Here is a 19,851-nt window from a genome sequence, read left to right on the forward strand (position 1 = left end):
GAATGTCTCATTTTAGTAAATTAAAATAGTCACGTGCGGCTACTGTATTGGACAGTGCAGGTCAGTGAATGTTTATTGAATGGAAGCCAACCCGAATGTGCAAGTATGTGAAGGAGGGGGATGATTTGAAAGAAGTGGAGAGTACAGAGGAAGTAAAATGTAGTGGACTCCAGAGGCAGCCCTCAAGGCCATCTCTTTCAACCACCATCCCAGGCTTAAAGACCTTCTCCGGCATTACATTGCTCTAGGGGAAAATCTGTTTTATTCTGAATGTTCTCCTTCTAACTTCCACCCTTAGGACCTTTGGTACTATGACCCAAGGAGTGAATCACTCTACCCACTCAAATGTTAGGTTAGTCTTTCCAGAACATTCATTTCTCCAAGCCAAACAGTTCTTCACAATACAATTTGCTGCTGGTAGGATGGTGTTGGGGACATTGCTCAGTTTCATCTATAAGAGGGAGATAATGTACCTACCTCACAGAACTGTCTCGAGAACCAAATGAGATAATGTATGTGGAGGTGCTTAGGACAGAGCCCTGCATTTAGAAAATAGTAAATGTTCATTATTGTCAACAAAAAAACATTCTTTGTGTTATACTTTAGAGTCGGAGTTTGTGTTGGTCCATCAGTTCTCTAGGGAAAAACAAGACCAAAGGTTTTGCTGCTCTCTAAAAGACAAGTCAATCAACCCTTCCGAAGTGATAGAGTTCAAAATGAAGTTAATGAAGCCAGGTGCCCTGTATACCTGTAATCCCAGCAGCTCAGGAGGCTGAGGCAAGAGGATCTTGAGTTCAAAGCCAGGCTCAGCAACTTAGTGAGGCACTTAGCAACTTCAGGAGACCCTGTCTCTAAATTATTAAAAAAGGGCTGGGGGTGTGGCTCAGTGATTAAGTGCCCCTGGGTTCAATCCCTGGTACCCCCTGCCCCCAAAAAGCTAATGAGGTCAAAATGGCAAATTATACACATGGGCACTGTGGTGAGTAATTCAGCCTAGATGATTAAACCCAGTTCTTACACATCTGACAAATGCATTTTTCTATAACAAACTCATGGTGAGTGAATTCAGTTTCTTGCAAGAAACATGAAAAAACAGGCTTTGTGGAAATCCTAACTTTGAGGTTAAGTATTACGTTCTATTAGGATGTCTCATTCAAAAAGTAAAACTATCACAGCAGACAGACCTACCGGAAACTCAATTTTGTGAAGACAGGATACAAGATAGGTAAACATCTAACTTGTGTCCCTTATCCCCCGGCCTGTGCTCTCTCCTGTGTGCATGCCTGCCTCTGTGATAACTTATTTGTAAGTTTCTTCTGGTTTTTGCCCTCATCTTTTCAGTGACTATATTCTCAAAAGCATTTATATTGGGCTGGATGTAACCGTGGCAGAGTGCTTGCCTGGCACGTGCCAGGCCCTAGGTCCAGTCCCCATCGATTGCAGGGGTGGGGAGTGCACATAGGAGAAGCACTTGGACGAGTGCCAATAAACTTCTTTCCTTCCAAGACTTCAAATTACATCTTAGAGCAGCTTGTGACTGGGGATGTTTAGCTACTGTGTTAACCAAGACAAAGTCCAAGCCCTTAGGGTTTATGGTTTTCTATTTTGATATTGCTAAGATCACTGTTATCAATATTTTCTTTATTGTCTTTGGTTGATTGTTTAATCAATCACTCTCCAGTTCAGTAGCCCTCAAAGATGTTATGGAATCTAATCCTTCACCTCACCTGCCAGATGCCAGCGTGGACCAGATCTGAATCAATGCTTGCTCCTCCACAGCGGAGCAAGCCAGAGAAAACTGACACCTGCCGGCTCGGCGCTGCTCATCAGTCAGCATCCATCAGTGCCTTCTCATTGTCCACGTCAACTGGCTCAAGGTCGTAACTCACTCCTCAATAGTCTGTGGTCCCCTTAGCATAGGAGGCCTTCACTGAGAAGGCAGCCGACGTCGGGGTCGGCAGCCTAACGTCTTCACCCAGACACATGCTTGCGTCCGTACACCCTGCTGCGCCCCATCCCAGGATCCTGCGCCTGCATTTGTCTCTACTCGCTTTTCCCTCCAAAGACGCTCAGATTCGTCTCAGGAGAAACCCCAGCCTTGACCCCACATCCTCTTCTGGCAGCTGCAGGTCTCCTGTTCACACACCTTCAGTTCCCAGAGTGACCAGCTTCTCCCCGACTTCTCCAAAGACGTTCTCATGCCTTCAGTCCACGCACCTACCAGCTTCCCATGCTGCTCCAAGCATGACCACAGGCTCTCTAGACACCGACTTTCCACCCCAGCGACCGTCCCCGTCCTTCACTCAGCCAGCACTCCAGTCCATCTTCCTGCTTCCCTGTCACTTTCCATGATCCCCATGTTCCTTCACCATTCCCTGCAGGTTCTGCTTAACAGATAGTCGTGCAAAATGAACAGCCATGCCCCCTTGTTCCTACCTTCCATTTCCCTTCCTATACCATTAAGTTTCCTAATCAGTTAATCCCACTTACACACTTCATAATCGAAAGATTGTAAACGTTTATAAATTTAATGTATCTGATTCCCTAAGCACTGATAGTGCAGGATGAAACAGACAAGCACATTTTTCTAAGCACAAGAGCAACTCTTAGAAATCAAATGACTCAAACTGTGGTAAATCCGATTGTTTTAAATAGTTCAATGCTTTTTACAAACCGATTGTCCTAGGCCTTTTGATATAACAACACAAGTCTGCAATCAACTGTATATTCAAGTTGAAATCACAGGGTGAAACCGATGAATTCTCAAATAGTTCAGATTCTGGTAAACATTCCCAAGGCTAAAAGTAACAAACATATCAGGTTTTCCTGACACTAATATATTTTCCCATACTTTTACATTATTATGTCAGCTGTATATCTTCTCTGGTCATGTGAACTTTGTGTCTTTTCATCAAATTTTAAGTCAACTGACATTTTGTTGGAAAAATAGAAATGGCAAATAACAAAGAAATGCAAATAAAAATATTTTTAAAAATGTGTAAGAGTGATCATATTGTAGAGAAATAGGCATTCTCACTATTATCATAAACTTTTTGTAGGAAAGTTTGGCACATTGCCCAAATTTTATTTTTTTCCTTTGATACAGCAGCCACAACTAAGATTTAGTCCTATAAAATGCTTTCATTGAGATCAGTGATAAAGATGCTCATTGCAACATTGGAATAATGAAAAATCGTAAACAACCCAAATGCCCTCTAAGAGCAAACTTACTAATAAATGTGGCATAATATATATGTGGCAGCATTAAAAGACCCAGTATTCAGCACCTAGAAGGGTTCCTGGTACATGATGGGGATTAATGGATGAATCAAAAGTACCTTGTTGCGACCAGGCGTGGTGGCACATACCTAGGACCCCAGCAGCTTGGGAGGCTGAGGCAGGATCATGAGTTCAAAGCCAGCCTCAGCAACTTAGCAAGGCCCTATGCAGCTTACTGAGACCGTCTCTAAAGAAAATATGAAAAGGGCTGGGGGTATAGCTCAGTAGCTAAGCACCCCTGGGTTCAATCTCTGGTACCAAATAATAATAATAATTTGTTGCACTATTTGTTTTATTTATTTGATTCATTTATTCAGCAAGAATAATTTGAGGATATAAAACACAAACCCAGGTACTTCCCTTGCCAAACCTGCAATCTATCAGAAAAGATAGTCCTTAATTTTTACAACATTCAAATAAGGTGAAAAATGACGAGCTGTAAAGAAGAAGAGTTACGAGGCCCTATGCTTGAGCAACTGGACCTTGTCTGGGAGATTTCAGGCAAACACATTTGCGTATCTCTTGTTAGTAAAGCAATTGAAAAAGATTTGGTTGGCTATGTGCCTAGCCTGACTGCCGGTGGGTTGCGTGGGATTAGATGTCACTTTGACTCCATAAGACATCTCTGTGGTCTTTGAAATTTTCTTCCAACAATTATGTTTTGGTTTTATATTCAAACAGTGGCATAAATGTATGTATTTTAAACCTAAATAAACAGTTTTCCCTTTATCTCAGTGATTTTCAATGCAGTGGGGAAAGGTGAATTTACATGCTTACCCAAGTGCGGGGGAAAGTGATAGCACTATGGCTGGTACAGTAGGCAGAATTCCTCCTTGTGCACACACATTTCAGATATTAAGCCAAACACCTGTGTAGGTGTTGCTGTGAAAAGATGCTCCAAGATGTATTTAAAGTCCTTAATCATTGACTTTTAAGTGAGGGTGGGCCTGCCCTAATCAGGTGAACCCTAGAAGTCAGATCAAGCAGAAAAGACTCCTGCTGGCACTGAAGTAGCAACAACCCTGTTGTACACTGCCCAAGTCAAGCACCTGAGAGCAGGCTCTAGGAGCTGAGCAGTCCTCCACTGACAACCAAGGAGAACAGGGACTTCAGACCTTCAACCACAAGAAAATGAACAGCTGGTGAGCTTGGAAAAGGACTCCAACTCTCAGATAAAGTCCCAGCGATGGTTGATGCCTTGATTCCAGCACAAGACACCAATCTATTCCTGACCTTTTGACTCAAAGGAACTGTCCGATAATTTGTGTTGCTTTAAATCCCCAAATTTAGCTGGGTGTGGTGGCGCGTGCCTGTGATCCCAGCAACTTGGGAGTCTGAGGCAGGAAGATTGCAAGTTGAAAGCCAGTTTCAGCACCTTAGTGAGAACCTGTCTCAAAATAAAAAATAAAAAGGGCTGGGGATGTGGCTCAGTGGCTCTGGGTTCGATCCCTGGTACAAACAAAAATACCCTCAATTTGTGATAGTCATGCCAGGTTATCTGAGGGTGCGTTTTCTGCAGTTGCCCATAGCTGACTGTGGCTCAAATATACTAAGAAGAAAATTCCAGAAGTAATTCATAAATTTAATAAAGTTTGTTATGTATTATAGTTTTTTTATGTTATGGTAGTTAACTCTTCCGTGATCATTTACTATACATAATTTATAAGTTAAAACTTTATCATTGGTGTGTATGAATAGGAAAAGCAGAGCATTCAATGCTATCTACAATTTTAGGTGTCTCGGGGACATGTTGGAACACATGCTGTGGACCTAGGGGTACATTAGCTTTCTGTCACGATAACAGGTGCCAGAGACAAGCTAGAAGGGGTTTATTTTGGTTCACAGTCTTGGAGGTTTCAGTGATTGGGCCTGTGGCCAGGCAGCCCAAGATAGTGGAGCAAAACCACTCTCCTGGTGGCTAGAGGAGGAAAAGGAAGGGGCCAGGATCCCACAATGGAGGGCTTGTCCCCAGTGACCCGAAGACTTCCCACTAGATGCCACCTCTTAAAGAGCCTGTCACCTTCCAATAGAGCAAGTTGGGTCCCAAGCCTGTAACCCATGGGCCTTTCGGAGACATTCCAGATCCAAGCCATCCCAAAGGGGAACTGCTGTAAACTGTCGCACAGCACCAGCTGATGTTGCTTATGACTGGTGATAAAATGATGTTTTAAAAAGAGTGTCAAAAAAAAAGAAAGAAAGAAATGCTACAGTACCTGGTCAGTAACTAGGTAAGGAATAAAATGTACACGCAGTACAGTTCCATTCCATCAGTACCATCTTGCCCAGAAACATCTTTTCTTATCACTGCAAAGTGACTATGCAGTGGCCTTTAAAGCAGTCACCTTTCCAGAAACGTTTGCCAGTCTTTCTTCCTAATGCAGCATGGCCCAGGAGCGTGTTCAGTCCTCTCAGCAGCAGTGGTGGCTGCCCACAGGACTTGGTGGAATGCCCTTTGCATTTCCTCTGCTCCATGTACACTGGGGTGTCTTCCCTTCACCCCTCATCCTCTCCTCCCTCCATTCCCCGTAGTTACAATGTCTGGGCAGAATCTGAAGTTGTACTCTCTTGGGCAAAGAGTCCCAGACTCCCATAAAGCTTTGACTTTCATGGGAGAGACAAACCAAACATTTTAAATAAGTTGGATGAGCCACATTAAATATTAACTTGCAATGGCCAGTCGATTTTTGTTTCTGTAAACCACCAACTGAAATAAAATCCACGAGTATTTTATTCAGAGAAAAGGAAATTATATCACAAACCGCAATGAAGTCTGGCATTTGAAGATTTTTTTCCCCTTCCCTTTAGAGTACCAAGCTGAGCTGCCTCCCTTTCCAAAAGGATATGAAGTCAAACAAGAACCTGAGATTACTGTGAGTATGACCCAGGCCTCATACTAGATAGAAGGCCCTTAATGAGACTAGTAAGGTGACTGGTAAAGGTCAGACGGTGTCATGAGTTAGGAGGTAAGAAGGAGAAGGTAGACTCAAGTTAGAACCAGAAACTTGGGCCAGTTCTACTTTTGTTACTAATGGTGTGACTTAAGCATCACGTAACCTTTCTGAGACTTTGTTTATGCATGTATTAAGTGGGACAGATGATCCTTGACTAACTGACAGGGCTCTAGGGGGCTCAAATGAGATCCTGGAAGAGAAAGGCCTTCACAGTGGATCCAATAGCCTGTCTTGGGGACAGGTGCGAATAGAGCAAGTTTCTCTGCCTCCCAGGGTAAGGCAGATGAGAGTATGCTGAGAGAGGGCCAAGGACAGGGCAGCCAGGAGGGAGGCCCTTAGAAGTATGCTTTGGGATTAAATACACACAACGGAGTCTAAAATGTCTAAGATTCTCAGAGACAAAGGGAATTGAGCAGGGTCACAGGGATGAATCAAAACCTAGGTCAGCAGACTCACTAACTTCCATTACTACAGCCACCTCTGACAGAGTTCGTGTGTCTAAAACTCATGTTTTGTGATTGTTCCTTTTTCATAGCATCATGTTCTTGCTTCATGGATGCATTTCTTTCTTGTTTCTGCAGATACTAGTCAGAATTCTCATCCCTGGATTATTTGTCTTTTTCCAGGATCAGTGGTGCTGTTTATAGATTTTGATCTTTTTTGGCTTATGCTGTTGCTTTTCTTGATCTGTATAGAGATCTTTGATTATTTAAAAATCTCCATTTTAAATGAATGAGTTGATTTTTCTGTATTGCTGGTATGTTAGGGTTCTTCAGAGAGACGATACGCACATAGATAGGTGAATGAAGGTCCTTTTATTTTGTTTTGGAGGAATTGGCTCACACAGGATTATAGAGGCTGAGAAGTCTCATGATAGGCCATCTGCAAGTTGGGAACCAGGGAAGACAGCAGTGTGGTTTGGTTAAGTTCACAGGCCTCAGAAACAAGGAAGCCACTGGTTTCAGTCTAAGGTCAAAGACCTGAGAGTGGTGTGGGGGGGCACTGGTGTGAGTTCCAGATGCTGAGATCCAAGGAAGAGAAGGGCATCCTGGCTGCAGAAGAGAGGAAATGCACCTTGCCTCCACCTCTGTCCACCTCGACCCCCAGCCAATTAGATGGTGACCATCCACACTGAAGATAAAGCTTCCCCCTCTCAGGCCCCCTCTCCGTCACTCATCTTCAGAAACAAAATGCTCCGCCAGCTGTGTCAGTCCAGCTGACACCTGAAATTCAGTCTCACTGTGGTGTTCAAACCACCCCGCGGCCGTTTTCTTCTGCTGTACGTGTGGGTTTGTTTTCTGGCTGGGTCTCTTTGAGCAGAAAACTGCCCGGATGCTTATGAGGAGTGTTGTCCATGGAAGACCAGGGCAGCGGGCAGAGTCAGTACTGGGGCATGGGCAAGGGAGCCTCCAAATCATGGGTCGGTTTTTTGGGGTTTTGTCCGACCAGCCGGGCCCTGTGCAGTTCCGCTCCTTCCTGGGCAGTTCGTCTCACGGAAGGAACATACAAAACCCTGGTGTGAACGTAGCGTGTGAGCACTGAGCGGGCAGCAGGCTGTGGAACCCAGCCAGGCTTTGACTTAGCCCTACTGTGTGTGGGCGCCGCCCCCTGGAGTGCCTGCCACCTTTCAGCAGCAAGCCTCTTTGGAATTCTGACAGGAAGAGGGACTGATGTGCTCTGGGCCAGCTTCTCCTGGGGCTACCACTTCTCTGGCTTCTTGAAATCGGCCTCCTCCCTGATTCTTCTGCATTCATTTGCCATGTCTGGTCCACTGTGGGTCCTCTGTTCTTTTCTCTACTTGCAGCTTATTCCTTGATGGCCATTATAGGTGTCTCTGGAGGGAAGGGAGGCAAGGACCTGTGCTCAGTGTGCCCCCTTGAACCTAAGGTCTGACATGGAATTTTACTGTCTTGTAAAAGAAATAAAAAATTCAGTTCCAGACTGTTGACCTGCGCTGACCCCCTCCCGCTCCCCCCAGGTGTCACCGCCGGAAGAAACGGTCTCCCATGGCTTCAACATAGAGCACTATTTCCCACCCCCGCCCTTCACCAGGGTCTCACATATACCCTGTCCTCTAAAGGTCTCAGAAACGGTGGATCCCAAAACTTGTGAGTACGGAGGCGGGTTTTCATCTTTTATGGTTTGGGGTTAGAACATTACAGAACCGTGGGGTGTGGATAGGGGTGGTGGGATAGGCTCAGGGAGACTGCATGAATAAGAGCCCGTTCTTGTTTCCATTCTTGTTTTTAAGAGGAGTATCCTCACTGGGTGTGGTGGTGCATGCCTATGATCCCAGCAAGTCAGGAGGCCGGAGACTGGAGGATCACACGTTTAAGGCCAGCCTCGGCAATTTAGCAAGACCCTGTCTCAAAAAATAAAAGGACTGGGGGGGTGTAGCTCAGTGGTAAAGCACTGCTGGATTCAATCTCCAATGCAAAAAAGAAAAGTATTATCTTTCTACTGATTTAACTTTAAGGTTAAAATGCAGTAGAGATAATAATAATCGTAATAAACCACACTCTGATTCTACCTCACATACAAAGGACAGAAAGAAAGGGGTTAACAAATACAAGAAGTAGAAGAAAATGTCACATTGCCTTGCCTTGAGGTACAGACTGCAGGTCCCCCGAAGCCCAGCCCACAGGCCCTCCCTGTGCCAGGCCTCACCTACTGGCTCATGCCTTCTGCCGCTGTGCCCACCACCACCTCCACCATGGTGGCCTGAGGCCCTCTCCAGTCTACGCCCACCCCAGTTCTTCTTTGGCCACAATTCCTGCTACACTCCCCTCGCTTGTATCCCTCTGTTCCTTTGGCCACGTTGGTCTCCTTGATGCTACCCCTGGGAGCCATAACAAGCTGGGTCCTGGCTTGTGTAGGACCTGCGTGCATCCTTGCCGGGCCACAGGGACATTTAAGGACATTGCTAGCAATGCAGGCAGATCCAGTGGTCTGAGGCAAAATGAAACCTGTAAGGACATGTTAGTGAGTGGACTGTGCCTTTTAGTTCAAACGTTACTCCCAGGTGGATTTGGGCAGTTCGGGATCTGCAATGGTATTTCATTGTTGTTCACTTTAGGTTCCCCCAGAAAATATTTGGAAACCTACATCTTTCCAGTCCTGCTTCCTGGAATGACCCGCCTTCTTCACCAAGCAAAGAAAGAGAAGTGTTTTGAGGTCAGTTGTTTGGTGGGGTTGCTCCTCAGTAATTCATCTTTATCCGATGGCAGCCCATGATCTCTGTGCCGTCAAGGTGTTATTCTCCGAATGATCCCTGGGGAGGGGAAGCCTGTGTTTGGGGTCACCTACCCAAGGCCGGCCATGGCACCTGGTTGTGCACTTAGCACACGCTGCATCTGTCTGGTCACTCGGGCTCCAGAGAGGTTCCCCCGCCTGCTGCCCCACCTGCCCTTCCTGTGCAGCGCAGCATCCGACAGGTTCCTTGGGTCTTCCTGTGACTGTTGGCACCGATTTAAGCTCTTTCACTCCCACTTGGCTCTGGACTGACCTGGCGCTCGGGCCTCGCCCTCTTCCACTTGTGCCATCTCTTGTCCCGTAACTTGCCTTGGGAGAGGCCTGGAATGCACTAACAGCCCAGTAAATGTGGGTCGTTACCACACTGCTTCCAGGTACCTGTGCGACCATCTGATCTTGGTGCAGCCCCACCTAGGCGCCGCCGGGCAGCTCACAGGATCCTCTGGGTGTGCGTGTTTCCTGCGGTTTCGGGTTCTCCGGTTCTGTGTAAGGTCAAACGGACAGAGGAGCGGAGCGGCAGCATCTACTATCGCCCAGGCTCTGCTCCCGCCAGGACCCCGCTCGGCCACTCAGTATCTCAGTCAGCTCCCAGCGCAGCCCTGAGGGGTGCCTTCTGTCCTCACTGTCTGCATCCCGCAGATGAGGGAACAGGGACACAGGGGTTTGAAATGTGATCAAGGGCTAATGGCGAGCGAGGATTCAAATCCAGATTAAATGATTCAAAATGACACTAAAAATGTTGGCGGTGAATGCACAATTTATTTGACACACCCTGTGGTCTGTAAACCGGTCACTGTTCATAGTATCACCTGAGAAGTTGCCTGTAGCCTGGGTTCCCTCTCTGAGAAGAGCTGGGTCCTGCCCGGAGAGACAGTTTTGTGTGCTTGACGCTCCTTTAGCAAAGTCCCGATGCTATCTGTACTGCCCCTCTGGCCTCTGAACCACCCCAGAGTATAATCCCCCTCCCTCGTTGCCTGCCACTTGAGCCACTCAGCGTGACATTCCTTCTCACAGGCCTCACCATGACAGTTGTGTCTTTACTTGAGGCAGAAATGGATCATGAGGCATTGGTCAGAATTTGAGCCCACGGTGCCGGTCAGCTGTCACTGTAATGAAATACCTGAGATAATCAACTTATAAAAAGAACAGGTTTATTCTGGGCTACAGTTTTGGAGGTTCCAGCCCATGGCAGATTGGCCCTGTGGCTTTGGGTCTGTGGCAGGATAACACGTCATGGTGGGAGCACATGGTGCAACAGAATCACTCATGTCACAAGCCAGGGAGGAAGGAGAGAGAGGAAGAGGCTGGGATCCCATGGCTGTCCTCCAGGGCACACCCCCAGTCACCTGAGATCAACCACGAGGTCCTACCACCTCCCAGGAGCTTGCTGTGGGGCCCAGGCCCCTAACACATGGGCTTTGGGAGACGTGCAGCCTCCAGCAATAGCACACGCTGATGAAGGAGGAGTGTGGGCACCCTGGCCACTTTCCAGTGCATCCACACCGTGGAGCCACAGACCTTGGCCTGGCTTGCGAGGCCCTCTCCAACCTCCTCGCTCCCTCCCTGCATCTCCTTCTCCTCCCTGGCACCCCTCCAGCCAGCCAGAGCCGCTCGGAGCTCTGGGTCTGCCCCCACCTCGTGGCCTCTGCGCATGTGCTCCTTCTTATTTTAGGAAAAAATCCTGGCGCTCCTCTTCTCTGCATATTCAAGTTCTGCTTGCCTTTCAGACCCAGCTCCGTGACACCCAGTTAGGCCCAGACTAGAAGTAATTGACCCCAGCTCTCAGATTTCAGAACATTTTCATCTGTTCCTCATTTTATGGTACTTTAAGACAGCTGTAATTAAGACATTCTTAATATACAGATATTTAATTTTATACATGCCTGTCTCCCTCAATATTTTAAGTGCCCTGAGGACAAATTCTTCCTCAGATTTATTTTTACGCTCTTCTCAATGCTCGGATCCTTCCGCCCGAGGCCTGGTCAGCATAGAGTTGGCCCTTGATGAATGTTGAATAAGTGAGTGCATGTCAGACATCAGGAGAGTGACACTGTTACCCTGTCCTGGGCCAGAACCCTGGTCTCTTCTCTCTGGAAAGGCTGTTCTGGTGGACTCATCCCTGGAGAGCTGCGAGGAAGAAGACAGCCCCCTACTTCATGAGTTCAGCCAATGGGAGAGAGCAGCGGGTGGCAAATAGCGCAGCCTGATCCCCCTTGCATTAATTTTGCAGTTAATTAATCAAGCGCACCTTGGTTTCTTGCACAGTGATTAAAAGTCACCTGACTTTTTTCCTGGTTTTTTTTTTTTTTTTTAATTTTTGTTTTTCCCCGTGTGTATGTGTGTGCGTGGCGGGGTCAAGGAGTTGTTTTGTTTTGTTCCAGTAGTGGGGTTTGAACCCAGGAGTGTTCTACCACTGAGTAATATCCCAAGATATTTTTAAATTTTAAAAAGTTTGAGCTGGGTACGGTGGTGCACTCCTGTAATCCCAGTGACTTGGAAGTTCAAGGCCAGCCTCAGTAGCTTAGCAAGGCCCTAAGTAACTTAGTGAGACAGTGTGTCAGAAAAAGGGCTAGGGATGTAGCTCGGTGGTAAAGTGCCCCTGGGTTCAATCCCCACTACCAAAAATAAAAAATGTTTTTTTGTTTTTCTTTTAAATTTTGAGAGAGGGCCTGCCTAAATTGCTGAGGCTGGCCTCAAGATCTTCCCGCCTCCGCCTCCTGAGTGGTTGTGATTTAGGCAAGTGCCACCAAACCCAGCTAACATTACCTAATTTTGAAATCCACCCCCATCCAAGCTGGCTGCACAACCTAAGACAAATTATTTTGTCCTTCTCAGCCATCATCATTTCCGTATATGTCAAATGAGGATAATCCTAGCACTTGCTCATGGGATCATTATGCAGAGGGATCAAGGTGGCCCCTGCAAAGTGCATAGGGCGGACCCTGGAAAATAAGATCTTGAAAATGTTAACTGTTATTTATTATTAGTTTTTATGTGCTGCAGGCGTTTCCCAGGCAGGATGGGTTATACCTGTTACCTAAGTGGCCTCGCTCCTGTTTCCTGGTCAGCTGGAGGCCTGATTCAGCCCTTGGTCCCATCTTCCAGGAAAAAAGCATCCAGTTCCACAGTGATTTCATGAGGAAGGTTAATTTTCTTGATACTCTCATGAGGAGGTGAGGAAGAGGGCCTTGCTTGGTGCCTGTCATTAATCCTTTCTGGATGCATTTCTGCCTCCTCTGGACACCCCCTCCCCAAACAGCCGCTGTAGACCCCTTCTGAATCCTGAATAATTCTGCTCGGGCCCTCAGCTTGCATGCCCTCTCTGCAAAGCTGAAGCCCAGTGTTCAGCTTACTGTCCTCCATTAAAATGCAGTTCAACCATCACCCATAGCCTTTGGGGGTGGGAGCAGGGGCAGGAGCTTCACATCAGTCCAGCTGAGACAGGACTGTAAGGCTTTCTTCACACTACTGGCAGAAAAGTTCAGTGTTGTTCGTTTGCTTATTTGTGTACTGAGAATTGAGCCCAGTGTCTTGCACAAGCTGGGCAAGTGCTCTCCCACTGATCCACAGCCCCAGCCCAGAAAGGTTGCGCTTTGGTCTTCGTGTTTGATAGTAGGGATTGAACCCACGGGTGGTTCACCGCTGAGCCAAGTCCCTAGCACCTTTTTCCTTTTTTAAAAAAATTTGAGACAGGATCTCAGTAAGTTGCTTAGGGCTCACTAAATTGCTAAGGCTGCCTCAAGCTTGCAATCCTCCTGCCTCAGCCTCCCAAGTCACTCCATTGCGCCCCACAAAAGGTAAGTTTTGACACACTAATGAATTCAAGTCTAGGGAACCTTGGTCCCTCCTTTGTCTACTGACTTGCTACTGCAGACTGGTTGTCCACGATGATCAGATCCCCTATTTTCATTAGCATGACAGGACACTTGGCCGAAGTAGTCTGTGACCAGAAAAAGCTGGTAAAATAAATGGTAGCCATTTCAATGCTGATTATCACAGCCAGGCAATAGCTCTCCTCACCTCGCTTTGACAACTGCTGTGATAATTGCAAGATTAGTATCAAAAGTCAGATAAGCCATCTTAGTGATTAGGTGCTCTGTCCCACTGGTCACAATACCTTCCATGTGTCACCTCGTTTCATCCTTAGATAACCTCTTCCGTCATGCCTTTATGGATGAGGCCCTGAAACACAGAGAAGTTGATTATGGCCTGAGGTTACGCAGCCAGTGAGCTGCGGGGGCATCTCCAGATGAAACGTCCACTCCCGGGGCCTGGACTTTCATCTTTTTTTTTTTTTTTTGACCGTAGGTGTTTTCTGGAGAATGATTGGCACTCAGTCTTGGTTATAAAATCCAAACTGCTTCTGATTTTCATCTATTGTTCATTTGCTCACTTGGCCACTCAGTTCACCTGCCCAGTTCATACCCCGCCTTCTCCCCCACCTGTGGTGTCACCAGGGGCAGCCGGCTGGCGCGGAAGTGAGCATGGAGGGGTCAGAGGGCAGCCCCTCAGCCTGGCCCTCTGATGTCAGGTGGCTTTGCCTCTGTGCCTTCAGTGTCTGCTGCTAAGTGAGGGAGACCGGACCATCTTGCAAGTCACATTTCAGTGACCAAAGTGTATTCAGTGTGCTGCACCTTTTATTAAGCAAAGGATCAAAACCATGGGACAGAAGCTGAGCACAATGAAATCACCCTGGATTGTAAACATGGAAGGAACACCTGCAAGCAGGTGACGTCACTCAGGGTTAGCACTGTTCACCAAATGCTCATGAAGCCCTACTGTGTACTCACCATGGGGCTGGGCCCTGAAGACACAGGGGACAAGACAGGCCCTGACCTCCACAGAACCAGAATAGAGGTAAAGTCTTCTTGGGTAGGTGAAGAACAATGAGGAACTAGGAGGTTTTTATTTTTCCTTCCCACTATATATATTTCCATATATATATATATTTTTTTTTTTTTTAAATTTTAGTTGCAGATGGGCAGAATGCCTTTATTTATTCATTCATTTTTATGTGGGGCTGAGGATCGAACCCAGTGCCTCACACATGCTAGGCAAGCACTTTGTCACTGAGCCACAACCCCGCCCCTAGTTCTCCTCCCCTTTATGTGTTCTATTTTGCTCCTCAGGAACAAGAATGAACGAGGACAAATGGCAAGAGTGGTTCTGAAGCCAGGAGGAGTTCATCCCCGGACCCTGGGGCAGCTCTTCCATGGTGCAGTCTTTATTCCAATTTATGCAGCCATTATTCTAATTTATACCCCTTCAGGGGGCACAAAATCAGCTAAAAAGACAGTAATTAAGATTTTACATCGAAGGTTGCATGTCTGATTTTTGCCCATAAATAATTCTATAATGAGGGGGCTAGAAACAGTTTCCAGCCCCCAGGCAATGATAAAACGTTTTTAAAGAATCCCAGAAATTTCTGTTTGTATTAGAGATTCATGAGGCGTCCTTGTGCCGGCTCATATTTCACCTTTGACGCCCCACAGATGAGCTGCTGCCGAGACCAAATGAAAACAGTCCCACGCCAAGTGCTGCGTGGTGCTTGGATGCGGTTTAAGGTCTGGAGTGTGTAACAAATGAACAAGGAGGAGAGAAAACGTGGGTTCTGAAAACTGTCAACTCCCAACAACTGATCAACTGTGCAGGCTGTCAGGCACATGGGTTCGAATCCCTGCTGGGCCTCTTCCTTGCCGGTGGCCCTACGTAACCTGAGCCTCAGTCTCTCCGCCATTAAAGGATGACAGAGCAGCTCCTGTCATCAGGAGGGAAACAAGGCCGCATTGAATAAAGCTCACAGGCCCCAGCGAAGCTAGGGTCAGTCTGTGCCAGAAGGCTGTTTTTTGAATGCCACAAAGACACAAGGTGGATGAATTACCGTTGACTTTTTCCACTTCCTGACTTAGGCATTCTTAATTAAATCTGATTCCCTTCGTTTTTCTCCCTTAGTCACGTAGTCTTTTGTGGGATTTTTTTTTTTTTTTAAAGACTTGAAAATTACATTATTGCCATCTCAACATTTGTCAGGCCCAAGTGGAACTCCTGTTATTCAGATCGGCACGACAGATTTGCATTTTCTCCATTCAGCTGTTCCTCACATCCTGTCATTGGGAATAGATGCTTCAACTGCACGATAACTGGCCTCCAACCAAAATCACACAACTGGAGCATTCTTATCTGTCACCGGCCACCACCGGCCACCAGACTTGCATACAAATAGCTCATAAACAGCGGCATAATTCATTGTTTATTGGGGCCATTCAAATTATATCTTGAAATAGCATTTACAGTAGGTCATTCAAGAATAATTGTCGATTTGAAATTTGCCCTTAAACTGTTGACTTCTAGATGTCTATATTTGTGTTCCTCATTTTCTGCTTTGTTCTTAAGGTGCCCAGAACAGAGTTGTGACTCAGTAAATGTTTATGAATGAATGAATGAATGAATATAACTGTTCTAACATCAAATGTCAGGGCCTGCTTTGAAGATGGTGAGTTACAGAAGTGTTCTGTGGAGGTCGGTGACTTTTTTGTCAGTTTGCTGTGACTATTAGACAAAGAGGTCATTCCTTTACTAGATGTCCCTGCGGTGTTTGGATCTGTTGCCTCTAGAGGGAGGTAAAGGATGGGGGGCTGCACAGGTCTGCAGAACCCCTAGTACTAGAGCCAAACCGGAGCAAATCCCCTCAGATGAAGGGGCCTCACAGCCAATGGAGAGCCAGAGGGTTGAGCAAGAGGTCGGATTGGAGAATAGCAGTTGCCAGCACTTTCCAGAAACCGTGCTTTGTGCCAGACCCTGTTCTAAGCACTTTGACCATAGGAAATTACTAAGTCCTCCCCAAATCCCTGGAGCTGGATACTGTTATCACCATCCTACGGACTGGGGCTGTACAGCATCAAGGTGAACCAAGAAGCTCAAGAACTCGGCTAGAAAGAGGCAGAGCCAAGATTCAAACCAAGCAGACTGGTTCCTGAGCCTCAGAGTTTGACCACTACACCAACACAACTGGTTGTTCTGACAACTTGCCAGAAGCAGAGACCAGAATCTGATATGAAAGATGGGTCTGAAGGCCATAGAGAAGAGGAAGGAGAAACTAGGAAGCCCTTCATCTAGGTCATCCTGTGAGTACCATGAAACTTCCAGGAAGATCAAGGAGAACGGAGCATAGACAGTGCGAGAGAGCATGTCATTACTGTAGCACGGAGCACTTGGCCAGTTACACACATGCCTGTGTGTGTATTAGTCCATTTTCTGTCCCTACAGTAAAATAGCCGAGGCTGGGTAACTTGTTAAGAAAAGAACTTTATTTTAACTTATAGTTTTGGAGACTGAAAGACCAAACAGCCTGGTGCCAGCTCTTGTGAGGGCCCCCTAGCTGCGTCACATGATAAATGGCATCCTAGTGGGAGCTCATGTGAAAGGGAGAGATCACATGGCAAGACAGGATGTCTGGGAGTGGGAGGGGCCAGTCTTACTCTTTATAACAACCCTCTTGTAAGAACTAACCAGGTCCCCGAGAACTACTGAGTCACTCATTGTTACGACTGGCCCAGTGGCTGAGAATCCCTGCTCTGAAACAGTGGACTCTGCTTCCGACCCGGGTCTGCCCCGGCAAGCCGTGCAGGCGTGATGATGTTCAAGCTGATTTCACTAATTATTCATTTCTTTTGTATATGTCATTTTTAATGTTTTAACTTTAATGTATTCATCATTAGATATTTAAATATTTTAAATGTTCAAAATAAAATTCAGCTTATTTAATAAGTAGATATTTTTCCACTTCTTAAATTTTGGAGGCTACTATAGTTGGGAAAATATACCTTAAGTGTGTGATTTCCAAGAATTATGTCAGCCTTGGAATTAGATCAAGGAACTATGCATTTGATGATATGAGTTTAGCAGCACAGTAAGATTAACCCTTTCCCAGATGGTTATTTTCAGCCATTATGTACAGAGGTCATGGAGATGATTTAGGTGACATCTGTATAGCATAAGAGGGTTGGTCAGTCAATAAATAGTCAGCGGGCCTTTTAGTTTTTCTGTGAAATTAGGTGAGTGCTAGCAGTATATTATTTTAAACGAATACACTGTGAAAGATAAAGAGTAGAAATGATTGGTTTGTACAAATAGCTGGTGGAAATACATCTCTGGACCAATAATAAGATACTGTACAGACATTTCTTGGGTTTATGCTGATTTATGCAGTATGCGTTGAGCAAGCCAAAGATAAGTGAATGCATCTCATCTAATCTAATCTAATCTATTGCTCAGTAAATGAGAAGTCACCTGTAAGTTGGGGTGGGGGAGATGAAAGTTTGGGGACTTTTGCCTAGATAGATTGATAGAAACATAGATTGATAGATATATGTAAAGCCAAAGACATGCCCCCAGTGACCTACCTCCTCTAGCCACACCCTACCTGCCTACAGTTACCACCCAGTTAATCCATGAGTGGATTACTCCACATTAGGTTACAACTTTCATCATTAATCAGTTCACCTCTGAACATTCTTGCAGTGTCTCACACATGAGCTTTCGGGGCACACCTCATATCCACACCATAACAGTATCCACGTACCTCCCATCTCTCTGCAGTTTTGTCTTGTTTTGTTTTTCTCCCCATGACTGGGGATGGAATCCAGGGCCTCCAGTGTGCTAGGCAAGCAAGTGCTCAACTACTGAGCTACACTCCCGCCCCTCCCCTGTGTTATGTATTCCAGTACTTTGGTAATGTTTAAAATAAGCTTAGTTATTTTATAATCAGGAAAAATAGGAATTACAAATAGACAACATTTTCAAGCCCATATATTTGACCCTGGTAGGTTGTTTCTCTCCTTCCATTCACTGACCCACTGGGAAAATCACCTCACCTCCATCTTTTTACTATCCATTCTCTCTTTTATGTATCAAAATCCCCTGGTACAATTCCTTTCAAATTTACTTAATGACCCAGAACTGTCAAGTTCAGTGGCCTTTTCCAGGGGTGAAAAGTTGGCCAGAGCATAAGAGATGTCAGGCCAGCAGCAGCCTTACAGGATAGTCCGCAGGGCCTGTGGACTGTATCAGGTGGTGCAGAAGAGAGTGTGACTTTCATCTTCAGCGCAGTGGCAGACGTTTGAAGCAGTGGCTCTCAAGCCTGTGGGCCCAGGGCTCCCTTGCCGTAGCGTTGCCTCGGGCCCTTATAGTCCAGAAATGAAAAGCTTAGTTAAGAGAACTTACTTAGCACTAACCTGATTGCTGTGCTGAGTAATTATCTGAAAACTTGCGACTTAAAATAACAATGGTTCGTTATTTTTTGTCATTCTGTGGGCTGACGGGCGGTTCTCCTGTGGGTCTCCTCTGGACTCACTCGGAGTCTGGGGCTTTGGTGATGCTGTTGGCGGGGACCCTTCTGTTCTCTTCCACGTGGCCTCTCTTCCTCCATCCGTGGGCCATTGCCGTTCCTCGACAGCATGGTGGTCCAGGGGCGGCTTTCCAAGAGGGCGCGAAGGCAGAAATGCAGAGCCAAAGTGCTAGAACTCACAACTTCCACCACATTCCATGGGTCCAAGAAACTCAAAGCAGCTGAAAAATAAACTCCATCTTTTCTTGACTGGCAAAGTCATGTTGGACAGGACTATGAACCTAGGAGGCATATTGATTAGGGGCCATTAGCATAATAATCTATCCCATCTATCCTTATAGTCACTTCAAAGACAGAGTGGGGTCATTTATCTTATTGTAGACTATAATATAGAGGAGAAATGAAAGAAAATCATTTATAATATAAATAATGTATATTTCCTTTTTAAATGCTCCAATAAAACTACACTACATTATGAAGTAGTCAATTGCTTGTCCCTGTGTGAACAGTCACTGCACAACAGCTACCAAAGGCAGATTGAATCACGTTCCACTCAAATACTGTAAGTGGTGTTGCTCTTGGTGGTACGATTTTCTGAAATGGCAAAAAACTCTTAGGTGCTAAAAAAAAGTACGATTTTTTTTCTTGACTGTGTGCTGTTTTCCTGGAAAAATCAATCTATATTGAAACATAAAAAGAAATTGTATTCATATTAAATTGATTTAGGTTCCAGGCTCAAACAATTCTGAACAAATTTTGTACCGATGTCCAATGAAAAACCTGAAACTCTTTAGGACACGTGACAGTCTTTCCTCCTGTGGGATGTCCTGCCCACTGCGAGGCGGAGAGCCTCTCCTGAAGTCTGCAATGAACTGTCGGCTGTTTCCTGAGGGGGCTCTCCAGGGGAACCTGTTTCTTCACCTTTCCCGGTTTCTGGGGCCGGCTGCACTCATTGGCTCATGAGCCTCTTCCATGTTCAAAGCCAGCGATACCAACCATCAGTTCGACCTCTGCTTCATTCGT

General features: G+C 46.0%; 1 protein-coding gene across 2 annotated transcripts in view; it reads left to right on the forward strand.

Annotated features, from left to right (window-relative positions):
- The window catches only part of IQCK (IQ motif containing K), a gene marked incomplete at its 5' end in the record, with an annotated part of 116,602 nt that overhangs the window by 950 nt on the left and 95,801 nt on the right, over positions 1-19,851 (forward strand). Inside the window, 3 exons of one of the 2 annotated variants that reach the window (XM_079120905.1) lie at positions 6,085-6,149; positions 8,209-8,338; positions 9,307-9,404. In XM_079120905.1, the coding sequence (XP_078977031.1) occupies positions 6,085-6,149; positions 8,209-8,338; positions 9,307-9,404 (293 nt within the window). The remainder of the gene's footprint in view (positions 1-6,084; positions 6,150-8,208; positions 8,339-9,306; positions 9,405-19,851) is intronic. The other variant, XM_079120906.1, reaches the window with a different exon arrangement.

The sequence above is a fragment of the Sciurus vulgaris genome (assembly GCF_902686455.1).
Source record: "Sciurus vulgaris genome assembly, chromosome: 18".
NCBI classification, from domain to species: Eukaryota; Metazoa; Chordata; class Mammalia; order Rodentia; family Sciuridae; genus Sciurus; species Sciurus vulgaris.